A 14,351-nucleotide genomic window follows, 5' to 3' on the forward strand; every position below is an offset into this window, starting at 1 on the left:
TAATATATATAAGATATGACCTGAAAATCCCATTTAAAGCTTAGTAGCATTGTTGTAACAGTAACATATTTCATTATACTTCAGGATCATCCAGGGATGCAGCTTTACCATCCAGGAGCTCGAAGCCGACGTCGATTCTGGTGCCCTGATGGCAGCACCAAGTCTGGAGATTCAGCAGCAGAAAGGAAGCAGGAAAGTGATATTAACCATAGAAAAGAAGGAGGAGAGGAGTGATAAGTCCAGATGGCCTTAGGTGTCCTGACTGTCTAGGCAGCCAAAGAGCACACGTTAAGCAACCCAGAAGTGCCTTCAGGGCAAAGAATAGAGAGAAAGGGGGTTGCTGTGCTGGTGAGGTACACTGCAGAGGAGTACGTTTTACGTCAAAGCAGGAATCTGATCAGAGGTTTGAATTGGAAGTACAATTTCATTGCTTTTGCAATTTCTACAAATTAATTTTAGTCTCAGAAAAAGCTAATGGCGAGGACATGCATTGCAGTTTGCAGGGGGAAATGTCAAGTGAGGACTTCATCACATATGACACGAGAGAAAAGTAAGAGCTGGTTCTAAAATCAAAAGCTGTTGTTCATCCCGAATTGAATTTTCTTTTCATTTTTTTTCTTTTTTTGAGACAGGGTATCACTCTGTTGCCCAGCCTGGAGTACAGTGGCACAATGTCGGTTCACTGCAACCTCCACCTCCTGGGTTCAAGTGATTCTCCTGCCTCAGCCTCCCGAGTAGCTGGGATTACAGGTGCCCACCACCATGCCTGGCTAATTTTTGTATTTTAGTAGAGATGGGGTTTCACCACATTGGCCATGCTAGTCTTGAACTCCTGACCTCAGGTGATCCCCCCACTTCAGCCTTCCAAAGTGCTGGGATTACAGGTATGAGCTACCGTGCCTGTCTGTTCCAATCTAGTTCTGTTGCATTGTTGATGATAACTGATGACTTTGGGAAGTGCAGAAGCAACAAGCATGTCCTTGTAGTATAAGTACAGTGACAGATAGAACAAACTTTTGTTGGTGCGGAAATTTAAATAGTCATGTTACTTCTGCATCTAATGTCCTAAAGTTTAAGAATTAGTTTTAGTTTTTTGTTTGCTTACATGAGCTTAGCATGAAGAATATTTTGAAACATCTGCTTTATCTTCAGCTTTTTTTCTATTAAGAGGTAAAATGTAGTCCTTGTTTGATTCTTGACAATCCAGTGTGTGTTTGATCTTAGGTCTCATGATCTGAGTGCATACCCTCTCCAGGAAGGAAACTGCACCAATGTCTGTTACTGTTAAATAGCAACTTTTAGTTTCAGCTGGTTTTGTTTTGATGTCAATAAATAGTAACAGCATTCAAGTATGAAGCTAAGTGTGTTTATTAACTTCACTAAATAGCTGTTATATTTGAGAAATTAAATTTTTGATACTGAATTAACCTCTGGGGAATTTTGAAAGTGCATGAATGATATTAGTTTCTGCTTTCACTGGCATGCCTTTGTTTTGTCCACCAGGGAAAAATCAGTTCATGGTTCGCTCCTATATTAAACCTGATATTGTTTGGTTGTGTCCCCACCCAAATCTCATTTTGAATTCATACATGTTGTGTGAGGGACCCAGTGGGAGGTAATTGAATAATGGGGGCAGGTCTTTCCTGTGCTGTTCCCATGGTAGTGAAGAAGTCTCACAAGATCTGATTGTTTCATAAAGAGGAGTTCCCCTGCACAAGCTCTTTTTGTCCTGCTGCCATCCATGTAAGACATGACTTGCTCCTCCTTGCCTTCTGCCATGATTCTGGGGCCTCCCTACCCATGTGGAACTGTGAATCCATTAAAGCCTCTTTTTCATCCCAGTTTCAGCTATGTCTTTTTTGTTTTTTTTTTTTTTTTTGAGACAAGGTCTTACTCTGTCACCCAGGCTGGACTGCAGTGGTGCGATCTCGACTCACTGAAACCTCCGCCTCCCAGATTTAAGCACTTCTCCTGCCTCAGCCTCCCTAGTAGCAGAGATTACAGCCATCCGCCACCACACCTGGCCAAATTTTGTATTTTTAGTAGAGACGGGGATTCACCATGTTGGCCAGGTTGGTCTTGAACTCCTGACCTCAGGTGATCCACTGCCTCAGCCTCCCAAAGTGCTGGGATTACAGGCTTGAGCCACTGCACCCGGCCTCAGGTATGTCTTTATCAGCAGTGTGAAAACTAATAATACAGGCTGTTCTTGCATTGTTATAAAGAAATACCTGGCCGGTGCCAGGGGCAGTGGCACATGCCTGTAATCCCAGCACTTTGGGAGGCTGAGGCGGGCGGATCACAAGGTTAGGAGTTCGAGACCAGCCTGGTCAACATGGTGAAATCACGTCTCTACTAAAAATACAAAAAATTAGCTGGGCGTGGTGGCACATACCTGTAGTCCCCAGCTACTCAGAAGGTGGAGGCAGAATAATCACTTGAACCCAGGAGGTGGAGGTTGCAGTGAGCCGAGATGGTGTCACTGTATTCCAGCCTGGGTGACAGAGTGAGACTCCATCTCAAAATAAATAAATAAATAAATAAATAAATAAAGGAGAAATACCTGGCCGGGCACAGTGGCTCCCGCCTATAATCCCAACTCTTTGGAAGGCTGAGATGGGCGGATCACTTGAGGTCAGGAGTTTGAGATGAGGCTGGCCAAAATGGTGAAACCCTGTCTCTACTAAAAATATAAAAATTAGCCGGGCATGGTGGCAGGCGCCTGTAATCCCAGCTACTCAAGAGGCTGAGGCAGGAGAATCACTTGAACCCGGGAGGTGGAGGCTGCAATGAGCCAAAATCGCACCACTGCACTCCAGCCTGGGCAACAGAATGAGACTCTGTCTCAGAAAAAAACAAATAAATAAATGAATACCTGAGACTGGGTAATTTATAAGAAAAGAGATTTAATTGGCTCCCAGTTCTGCAGGCTGTATAGGAAGTGTGGCACTGGTATCTGCTCAGGTTTTCGGAAAGCCTCAGGGAGCTTTTACTCATGGCGGAAGGTGAAGCAGGAGCAGGCATCCCACATCACAGAGTGAGCAAGAGAGTGAGTGCGGGGAGGAGATGCCACACTTTACAACAACCAGCTCTGTAAGAACTCACTATGGAGAGGACAGCACCAAGCCATGAGGGATCTGCCCCTTATATAACCCAAACACCCCACCAGGCCCCACCTCCAACACTGGGGATTATATTTCCATGAGATTTAGGTAGGAACAAATATCCAAACCACATCAACTATTCTGGTCCTGTAAGAACAAAATGTTGACCCAGCACAGTGGCTCATGACTGTGATCCCAGCACTTTGGAAGGCCAAGGCAGGTGGATCACCTGAGGTCAGGAGTTCGAGATCAGCCTGGCCAACATGGTGAAACCCCGTCTATACTAAAAATACAAAAACTTAGACAGGCGTGGTAGCGGGCACCGGTAATCTCAGCTACTCGGGAGGCTGAGGCAGGAGAATCACTTGAACCCGGGAGGTGGAGGTAGCAGTGAGCCGAGATCATGCCATCGCACTCCAGCCTGGGCAACAGAGTGAGACTCTGTAAAAAAAATAAATAAATAAAGCCCAGGCATGGTGGCTCGTGCCTGTAATCCCAGCACTTTGGGAGGCTGAGGTGGGCAGATCACCTGAGGTCAGGAGTTGGAGACCAGCCTGGCCAACATGGCAAAACCCTGTCTCTACTAAAAATCCAAAAATTAGCTGGGCATGGTGGTGGGTGTCTGTAATCCCAGCTACTCAGGAGGCTGAAGCAGGAGAATTGCTCAAACCTGGGAGGTGGAGGTTACAGTGAGCTGAGATTGTGCCATTGCACTCCAGCCTGGGCGACAAGAGCGAGACTCTGTTTCAAAAAAAAAAAAAAAAGCATAATTGTAACAGCCCCTACAAGTCTTCTTGTTTCCACTATTGTCCCCATCCCCATCTACTATCCATACAGCTGGCCAAAGGATCTTTCTAAAATACTTACATAATTGGCCAGGGGCGGTGGCTCATGCCTACAATCCCAGCACTTTGGAAGGCCGAGGTGAAATCGCTTGAAGTCAGGAGTTCAAGACCAGCCTGGACAATATGGTGACACCCCGTCTCTACAAAAAATACAAAACATTAGGCGTGTCAGCACGTGCCTGTAGTCCCAGCTACTTGGGGGCCTGAGGTTGGAGGATGGCTTGCGCTGGGGAGGTGGGGGTTGCAGGGAACTGACAATACACCACTGCACTCCAGCCGGGGTGATAGAGCAAGACCCTGCCTCCAAAAACAACAACAAATATATAATTGCCACTTATTCTTACCCTTTTAGAAGCTTTCAAGGCTCCCAATAGCCTTCAGCAGTAATTTTGAAAATCCACCCTCAAACAAGAAGTATCAGGCCAAACAATGAAGATGTAAACTGCCCTGTGAATCTGTTCTTTGATGTTGTCCCTTTGATGTATTAGCATTTGTTCATTCATTCACCAAATATTTACTGAGCATGTACTATGTGTCAGGCACTGTTCCAGGCTCAGGGAATACAGCAGTGAACAAAATACACAATCCATGACCTCATGGAGCTTACATTCTAGGGAGGGAGTCAAACAATACATAAGTAAAATATATGTTATCTCAGGTAAGTAATATGGAGAAAAATAAAGCAGTAGTAGGGGTAGGGAGTGCTGAGTGGGGGTCAGGAGTTGCAATTTTCTTTTTAGATAGAGTCTCACTCTGTCACCCAGGCTGGAGTGTAGAGGCTCAATCACTGCTGACTGCAGCCTCAAACTCACCAGTCTCAGGTGAGCCTCCCACCTCAGCCTCCCGAGTAGCTGGGACTACAGGCATGTGCTACCACACCCGGCTAATTTTTGTATTTTTCTCGTAGAGGCGGAGGTCTCACCATGTTGCCCAGGCTGGTCTCAAACTCCTGGGCTCAAGCGATCTGCCTGCCTTGGCCTCCCAAAATGCTGGGATTATAGGTATGAGCCACTGTGCCTGACCTGGGGGTTGCAATTTTACTTTATTTTATTTTATTTTTGAGACAGAGTGTCCCTCTGTCACCCAGACTAGAGTGGAGTGGTGTGATCTCGGCTCACTGCAACCTCTACCTCCCGAGTACCGGTTCAAGCAATTCTCCTGCCTAAACTTCCCAAGTAGCTAGGATTACAGGCACACACCACCATGCCCAGCTAATTTTTCTATATTTTTAGTAGAGACAGGGTTTCACCATGTTGGCCAGGTTGGTCTTGAACTCCTCACCTCGTGATCTGCCCGTCCCGGCCTCCCAAACTGCTGGGATTACAGGCGCAAGCCATCGCACCCGGCCGAGTTGCAATTTTATATAGATAGAGTGATTAGGGAAAGCCTCACTGAGAAGGTGACATTGGAAAAAAGACCTGAGACTGATGAAGGAAGCCATGAAGGCGTGGGGACATCTAGGGCAAGAGCTTCCAGGTAGAGAGAAGAGCAACTGCAAAGGCTCTGAGCTGAAAACTGCCCAGTATGGCCGAAGCCCAGTGAACTGATGGTGAAAGCAGTGGGGGATGAGGTCACAGAGGTGAGGTGCAAGGGGCTGATGCGGAAGCATATGCCTGTTGTGAGAACTTGGATCTTTAATTTTTTTCTTCTTTTTACATTTTTTTGGAGATAGAGTCTTGCTCTGTTGCTCAGGCTGGAGTGCAGTGGCATGATCTCACCTTACTGCAGCCTTGACCTTCCGAGCTCAAGCAATCCTCCCACCTCAGCCTCCTGAGTAGCTGAGACCACAGGTGTGTGCCCAGACATCCGGCTAATTTTTTAACTTTTTGTGGAGACAGGGTCTCCCTATGTTGCCCAGGCTGGGGCACTTAGATATTTACTGGAGTGAAATGAGCCATTAAGAACCACTAAGTAGGCCAGGCACAGGGGCTCATGCCTGTAATCCCAGCACTTCGGGAGGCAGAAGGGGGCAGATCCCTTGAGCTCAGGAGTTCAAGACCAACATGGCCAACATACACCCCCATCTCTATTAAAAACACAAAAATTAGCCAGGTGTGGTGGCAGGCACCTGTAGTCCTGGCCACTTAAGAGGCTGAGGGAGGAGAATCACTTGAACTCAGGAGGTGGAGGTTGCAGTGACCTGAGATCATGCCACTGTGCTCCAGCCTAGGTGATAAAGCAAGACTTAGTCTCGAAAAGATAAAAAATAAAAAGGAGCCACTAAATACAGTGACATGAGGCTGGGCGCAGTGGCTCATGCTTGTAATCCCAGCACTTTGGGAGGCTGAGGCAGGGAAATCATAAGGTCAGGAATTCGAGACCAGCCTGGCCAACATGATGAAACCCCGTCTCTACTAAAAAAAAAAAGATACAAAAAATTAGCCGGGTGTGGTGGCGTGTGCCTGTAATTCCAGTTACTCAGGAGGCTGAGGCAGGAGACTTGCTTGAACCCGGGAGGTGGAGGTTGCAGTAAGCCAAGATCACACCATTGCACTCCAGCCTGGGCGACAGGGCAAGACTCGGTCTCAAAGAAAACAAAACAAAACAAAAACACAGTGACATGATCAGGCTTGGGTTTTAACAGGGACATTGACTGCTGTGTTGAGAAGAAACTGTAGAGGGGCAGGGCCAGATGAAGGGGGAAGAGTTTAGAGGATTTTGCAGTAATCCAAGTGAGAGATGAACCACGGTGGGGGAAATGAGAAGCACTGAATTCAAGATACATTTTTGAGAGCTTACAGGATTTGCTAAGAGATTGGATTAAAGGTGTAACAGAAAGAGAAGAGTCAAGAGTGGGTTTCTATATAAAATGGCTTTTAAAACAAAGAGCCATTCTGTTAAAGAAGTCTGCAAATTACACTGGGCGCGGTGGCTCACGCCTGTAATCCCAGCACTTTGGGAGGCTGAGGCGGGTGGATCACTTGAGGTCAGGAGTTTGAGACCAGCCTGGCCATCATGGTGAAACCCATCTCTACTAAAAATACAAAAATTAGCCGGGTGTGGTAGCATGTGCCTGTAATCCCAGCCACTTGGGAGGCTGAGGCAGGAGAATCACTTGAACCCAGGAGGTGGAGGTTGCAGTGAGTGGAGATAACGCCATTGCAATCCAGCCTAGGCGACAGAGTGAGACTCCATCTCAAAAATAAATAAATAAGTAAATAAATAAATACATAAAAAGAAATCTGCAAATTGTTGGTCCCCAGGATAAATCTCAGACTCCTCGGCTGGCTCTGGGAGGCCCTGGATACCTGTTCTCAGCATCTACACCTTTGTAAATATAATCGTCTCTCAGTATACATGAAGGATTGGTTCCAGGATCCCTTTAACACCAAAATCCACTGATGTCCAAGACCTTTATATGAAATGATGTAATATTTGCATATAACCTACACACATCCTCCTGTATACTTTAAATCATCTCTTGTTTACTTATAATACCTAATGTAGTGTAAATGCTATGTAAATAATTGTTATGCTGTACTATTTTTCATTTGTATTTATTTTTAGAGATAGGGTCTCACTACATTGCCCAGGCTTGAACTCCTGGGATCAAGCAATCCTCCTGCCACAGCCTCCCAAGTAGCTAGGACTACAGGTGCATGCTGCCACACCTGTCTATATTTGTACTATTTTTTATTGCTGCATTATTTTTTTCCAACTTTTTTTTTTGAGACAGGGTCTCACTGTGTTGCCCAGGCTGGAGTGTAGTGGCACAATCATGGCTCACTGCAGCCTCGAACTCCTGGGCTCAAGTGGTCCTCCCTTCTCACCTTCCAAGTAGCTGGAGCTACGGGCACATGCCACCACACCCGGTGGCTAAATTTTGTATTTTTTGTAGAGATAGAGTGCCACTATGTTGTCCAGGCTGATCTAAATCTCCTGGCCTCAACTCTTCCTCCTTCCTCAGCCTCCCAAAATGCTGGGATTACAGATGTTAGCCACTGTACCTGGCCCCTGCTTTGCTTTTCTTGATGACACCTCCTTCTGATGTGCCATGTAATTTATATATTTGTGTCTAACTCACCACTATAATTAAACTCAATGAGGGCAGAGTTTTTTTTTTAGGCTTGTATTTTGAAATAATAATAGATTCACAAGAAGTTGCAAAGAAAGGGTCTGAGAGGCCCTGTGTACCCTTTTTCTAGTTTTCCCCAGTGTTTGCATCTTGCGTAACTATAGTACAATATCACAACCAGGAAATTCACATTGGCACAGTCCACAGAGCTTATTCGGATTCACCAGTTATACATATACTCATCGGGGCAGGGTGGGCAGGAAGGAGTTGTATAGAATTCTTTTTTTTTTTTTTTTTGAGAGAGAGTCCCGCTCTGTCACCCAGGCTGGGGTGCAGTGTCACAATCTCGGCTCACTGCAACCTCCACCTCCCGGGTTCAAGTAATTCTCCCTGTCTCAGCCTCCCGAGTAGCTTAGACTACAGGCACGCACCACTATGCCCAGCTAAATTTCTTTGTTTGTTTTTGTTTTGTTTTGAGACAGAGTCTCGCTCTGTCACCCAGGCTGGAGTGTAGTGGTGTGATCTGGGCTCTCTGTAGCCTCTGCCTCCTGGGTTCAAGCCATTCTCCTGCCTCAGCCTCCTGAGTAGCTGGGATTACAGGCGCACACCACCACGCCTGGTTAATTTTTTTGTATTTTTAGTAGAGACGGGGTTTCACCATGTTGGCCAAGCTGGTCTTGAACACCTGACCTCAGGTGATCCACCCACCTCAGCCTCCCAAAGTGCTGGAATTACAGACGTAAGTCACCACACCTGGCAAATTCTATCACATGTGTAGCTTTGTGTAATTCCCACCACAAAAAAAATCCAGAACCATACCATTGCCACCAGATTCCAAGAGGGCAGGGATATTTGGTCAGATTTGTTTGCGCCTGTACCCCCAGCACCAAGACCCGAACCAGACAGAGTAGGTTCTCAAAATCTGTGGAGTTGAAAAGGCAGTAGAAGGCCGGGCGTGGTGGCTCAAGCCTGTAATCCCAGCACTTTGGGAGGCCGAGACGGGCGGATCACGAGGTCAGGAGATCGAGACCATCCTGGCTAACACGGTGAAACCCCGTCTCTACTAACAATACAAAAAACTAGCCGGGCGAGGTGGCGGGCGCCTGTAGTCCCAGCTACTCCGGAGGCCGAGGCAGGAGAATGGCTGAACCCGGGAGGCGGAGCTTGCAGTGAGCTGAGATCCGGCCACTGCACTCCAGCCTGGGCGACAAAGCGAGACTCCGTCTCAAAAAAAAAAAAAAAAAAAGAAAGAAAGATACAAATAAACTATTAGAGCAATGTTGAAAGGGTGGTGATTTCCAGCTAAGGGGAAGAGACAGCATTTGAATTCAGCCTTAGAAGGTGACTGATGGTTTCATGAGCTAAATTAGGTTCCCCCAAGATTCATGTGTTGAAGCCCTAATCCCCAGGGCCTCAGAATGTGAATTTAGGCCGGGCACCGTAGCTCACTCCAGTAATCCCAGCACTTTGGGAGGCCGAGGCGGGCGGATCACTTGAGGTCAGTAGTTCAAGACCGGCTTAGCCAACATGGCCAAACTCAGTCTCTACTAAAAATGCAAAAATTAGCTGGGCGTGGTAGGGCGTGCCTGTAATCCCAGCCACTCAGAAGGCTGAGGCAGGAGAATCACTTGAACCCGGGAGGCAGAGGTTGCAGTGAGCCAAGATTGTGCCATTGCACTCCAGCCTGGGCAATAAAAGGAGACTCAGCCTTGAAAAAAAAAAAAAAAGAAAAGAAAGAAAGAAAAACATGTGTGCTATAGTAATATATGGGCTTCTTAACATAGTTCTATTTGTGAACTTAATAAGTAATGTAATTTAAAGGAAGTGAGTGTGTAGATAATGTCTGGAGACATCTGCATCAACTGTAATGTAATATGAAGCCATCTATGATTTCTATTAGTGACCAAATCACAAGTACTGCTAATGCCACTGTGGTCTGTTGCCTACATTCATAAATAAAGCAAGCATTACATTTCATTAAATTTGGTGGAAATAAAGTTGTATTTTCCCATTCAAGTTCATGGGATCCTCTGAATTCTATACATGGACTCTTGTGGACTCCAGGTTAAAAACCCTTTCTGTGATCCATTGGTGCAAAAATGCTTGAGGTGACTGCAAATATACGTGCAGGTTTTTGCTTTTATTTATTTACTTTTTCCTTTTAGAGATGGAGTTTTGCTCTGTAGCCCAGGCCGGAGTGCAGCGGCGCTCGGCTCACTGCAACCTCCGCCTCCCCGGTTCAAGCGATTCTCCTGTCTCAGCCTCCCGAGTAGCTGAGATTACAGGCGCCCACCACCACGCCTGGTTAATTTTTTTGTATTTTTAGTAGAGACAGGGTTTCACCATGTTGGCCAGGCTGGTCTCCAACTCCTGACTTCAAGTAATCCGCCCGCCTCGGCCTCCCAAAGTGCTGGGATTACAAGCGTGAGCCACCACGCCCGGCTTATTTTTATATTTATTTTATTTATTCATCAAAAATGAAAGGTTTTCGCTTTTAAACGGGGAAAAGGCTTAAAACGGGGAACACTAGCATCCCAAACGCATGTCATTAATTATTGTACAGCTTGCCAAAGACGGGATACAATGTCAGGCTGGACTTCTTAGCAGCCAAGGAAGAGGTTCTGTCCCTAACTTTCTGAGTTGAAAACTTTGATTGGCAACCTTTCGCCTAGTCGAAAACCCCAAGTGCCTAGGCTTACAAAAGCGTCCACGTGGTCCAACCCCCTCTAACTTCTCCTGCTTCCTCCGACACCACTGTCCTTTCCCACACCTTCCAGCCAGGCAGGAATGACTCGTAGCCCTCCGGCAAAATAGCACTTGCTCTCCGCCTGCCCAGCTCCAATCCGGCGTTCCCAGTCCCTGGCGCCCAGAGGTGACGGTCGCTTCCCCTGCCCTCCCTTAGGGTTAGTCCCGCCCAATTGACTCCTTAGGTTTTCGGAAGGGCTTCTACTTTGGCATTTATCACGGGCTGTCTGCCTCACTTGCGAAGCAGGGTGCCCCTAGCACACTGCCGGGCCCCTCGGGGAACCCACTTAGGGAAGCAAAGCAAAGCGAATTGCATTTAGCAGGAACCAGCGCTCTTTCCCACGGCGCCATGGGAGCGCACCGTTGCGCACAGAAGGAACTAGAAAGAGGCGGTCGGCGAATAGCGTCACCTCCTAAGCTCCGCCCATCAGAAGCGCCTTCTAAGCTCGTTCTTCCGCCTGCTTCCTCCCTCTTTTCCTTTCTCCGCCATCGTGGTGTGTTCTTGCCTCCACTTCTCGCCATGGTAAGTCCATCGGTCCGCATCGGCCCCCATCGGCCCCAGGGCGGCTTCCCAAACACCCGAGGCCGCTGCCACGAAATGCCTGGGCCGCGCGGAGCGTCGTGGGGCAGGTGCCTTTTAAAGGCTTTTTCAAGAAGAGCTCCAGTTCGGCTACTGTTGTCTTCCTCGACCTGGAGGGAAGCTAGTGAGCCAGGGAGCAACCTGGAGAGGGGCAGGCTGCGCTGCGGCCGCGGATTCAAGGGGACTCTTTCTTTGCCGGGCCGCTGCGGAGTCGGGCAGGGCTTCCGGTTTCCCTCCGCTTGTAGCGAACTCTGGTTCTGGAGGCGAGGGTTGGGAGGTAGCAGCCACCCCCGAAATCGTGACCTGACCGTGGGCTGCCCGTGGCACGCGCAACGTGGAGGGCAATCAGGAGGGTAATGTGGGCTACTGGTTTTCGAAAAGGGTTTAAGCTTGGCGTGGAGAAGCGAACCACATTTTTAGATCCCAGGACTTTTGTTTAGAGGACGTTTATTCAGAGACTTGAGCGTCACCCCGTGGAAGCGCCTAGAACAAGGGGTGTTTTGTGAACCCGTATGTCATTCTGGCCTTCTTAGTAAATGGCAGTAGCGAACCAGTCACTCTTTACTGGGAAATGTGAAATGTTGATTTCCAGATGTGGAGGCGATACATACTGGTATTTTGTTACTATTTACTTGACAAGATTTACAACTGCTACTGTGGAGGGGGGGGGGGCGTGTAATCTTTGCCTTCTTTGTATTGGCTCCCATTATTATGCAAGGGTATGTTCTTTCAGGTTGGCCAGGCATTAAACCTGCATCCGTGCCCTTTTTGCGAGATTATTCTGTAGATTTGGGGGAGTGTTGGGCTTGGCCTTAGATGACTGAAGTTCTTTATGAAAGCCAAAAGATGCAACTAGAAACTGAGACAGTCATCCTCAGAAAAGTGACATTTCATTTCTTTTTAAATTTAAAAGTTTATTTTTGTAGCAGTGAAAATTAGCAGTAGGGATAGAGTTACGATTAATACCGAAATGGTGAGTAGATCCTCTGAACGTCAGGGACTTTCCCTAAGTCTTAATTGCCCTCCCAATGACACTTGAAAAGTATGTACCCCTATTTTACAAAGTAGAGCAGTGAGATTCGTTGACTTGCGAATGGTAGATGGTTCTGTTTGACTCAAAGCTGTGTTCTTCCCAGGAAGCCAAGTTCCCTCGCCATTCCCAGTGTGGTCGTCTGAGTCCTTGGGGGACCGCAGGGTAAACTGAAAGGTAGCCTCTGGCTGTGGAGCAGAGAGGACCTGGGTTTGAATTCGGGTTCTGCACATTGATGCTCTGATTTTGTGTTTCTTAACCTTCTGATTCCACTTATTTAATTTGAACAATGGAAACTGTGGTGTCTGCCTCCAGAGAAGTTGTGAGGGTCAGAGGCTTGCTTGGCTTGATGGCTTAGCATTGAGAAGATTTTGGGGTTGGGGTAGGTGTTAAGCACTCAAATGTTGGTTTGAAGGAGTTCTTGACTTTGAATCATTTAGGCAGTCTGTAACATCAATGTCTAAATTGATTGCATTTTCTTCCCAGTCTTCTCACAAGACTTTCAGGATTAAGCGATTCCTGGCCAAGAAACAAAAGCAAAATCGTCCCATTCCCCAGTGGATTCGGATGAAAACTGGAAATAAAATAAGGTAAGACCTCCATCATACTGCTTGTATTTTGCTAAATGTAAGAGCCACTGTACCTGGCCAGGGTTACTTTTTGAGTATAAATACATGATTAAAATTGCATGTAGTCCAATCCACCCTCTGGCAGCATTCTCAAATTCCTTTTTAAAAACATGCTTCCTTTGTTTCTGCACTGCATCCAGTCCACAGCTGGGCTTATGGGCAGACACTTCTCCAATACTTGTTAATTTCCTGGTTATCTTTAGTCTGAGCTAGGTCATAAAGGTGGAAGGCTGTCTTACACACATCCTGGTAGAGAAGACCCAGTCAGTGTTTTTAGGCTTTTTGTTTTTGTATTTTGTTTTTTTCGAGATGGAGTCTCGCTCTGTTTCCCAGGCTGGAGTGCAGTGGCACAATCTTGACTCACTGCAACCTCTGCCTCCCAGGTTCAAGTGATTCTTCTGCCTCAGACTTCGGAGTAGCTGGGACTACAGGCATGCACCCAGCTAAGTTTTGTGTTTTTAGTAGAGATGGGGTTTCACCATATTGGCCAGGCTGGTCTCAAACTCCTGAGCTCAAGTGATCTGCCCCTCTTGGCTTCCCAAAGTGTTGGGATTACAGGCATAAGCCATTGCGCCCGGCCTTTGTTTTTGTTTTTTGAGACAGGATCTTGTTCTGTTTTACATGCTGCATTGACACTATCACTGCAGCCTCTACACTACCAGGCTCAAGTGACCCTCCTGCCTTATCTCTCTGAGTAGCTGGGACTACAGGCACACGCCACCACACCTGGCTAAGTTTTAAATTTTTTGTAGGGATGGAGTCTCTCTGTGTTGCCCAGGCTGGTCTTGAACTCCTGAGCTCAAGCAGTCCTCCTGTCTCACCCTACCAAAGTGCAGAGATTACAGGCGTGAACCATCGTGCCTAGCCCAGTTTTTTAGATGTTTCTCTTTTCTAAAGAGAGACTAGAAAAGATTGGAAAACTGCCCTCTACTGCGGAAGTAGTTGATCTCAAAGGAAAAACATTACTAGAATTGCTATGAAGGACCTCCAAGGTCATCTAGCCTAACTCCAGGGAAAGCTAGGCCTGAAACTCAACGACTCATGCATGGCTTTTTCAGCCTGTCGCTCTTTGGACCTGATGGGCCTTGAGACGGGTTTTGAAGGGAGGAAAAATAAGTATCAGGAATCAGCAAGAGTTGCCCAAGGTTCAGCAGTTGCTCTCTCACCCAGGCTGAGTGCAGTGGTGCAACCCTCCTACCTCAGCCTCCTTCTGAGTAGCTGGGACTACGGGCGTTCACCACCATGCCTGGCTAATTTGTGTACCTGTTGTAGACATGAGGTTTTGCCATGTTGCCCAGGCTAGTCAAAGCACTTTTTTTTTTTTTTTGAGACAGAGTTTTGCTGTCATTGCCCAGGGTGGAGTACAATGGTGTGATCTTGGCTCACCACAACCTCCGCCTCTC

The 14,351-nt window shown here is 47.1% G+C and overlaps 2 protein-coding genes across 2 annotated transcripts in view; both read left to right on the forward strand.

Annotated features, from left to right (window-relative positions):
* The window catches only part of UPF3B (UPF3B regulator of nonsense mediated mRNA decay), a 35,829-nt gene extending 35,240 nt beyond the window's left edge, over positions 1-589 (forward strand). Inside the window, exon 9 of the mRNA XM_026451845.2 lies at positions 85-589. Within this exon, the coding sequence (XP_026307630.1) occupies positions 85-234 (150 nt within the window). The 3' untranslated portion in view covers positions 235-589. The remainder of the gene's footprint in view (positions 1-84) is intronic.
* A 10,520-nt stretch (positions 590-11,109) lies between these two features.
* The window catches only part of RPL39 (ribosomal protein L39), a 5,247-nt gene continuing 2,005 nt past the window's right edge, over positions 11,110-14,351 (forward strand). The window contains exons 1-2 of the mRNA XM_023201452.1: positions 11,110-11,232; positions 12,806-12,909. Of these exons, the coding sequence (XP_023057220.1) occupies positions 11,230-11,232; positions 12,806-12,909 (107 nt within the window). The 5' untranslated portion in view covers positions 11,110-11,229. The remainder of the gene's footprint in view (positions 11,233-12,805; positions 12,910-14,351) is intronic.

The sequence above is a fragment of the Piliocolobus tephrosceles genome, chromosome 12 (genome assembly GCF_002776525.5).
Source record: "Piliocolobus tephrosceles isolate RC106 chromosome 12, ASM277652v3, whole genome shotgun sequence".
In the NCBI taxonomy this organism is placed as follows: domain Eukaryota; kingdom Metazoa; phylum Chordata; class Mammalia; order Primates; family Cercopithecidae; genus Piliocolobus; species Piliocolobus tephrosceles.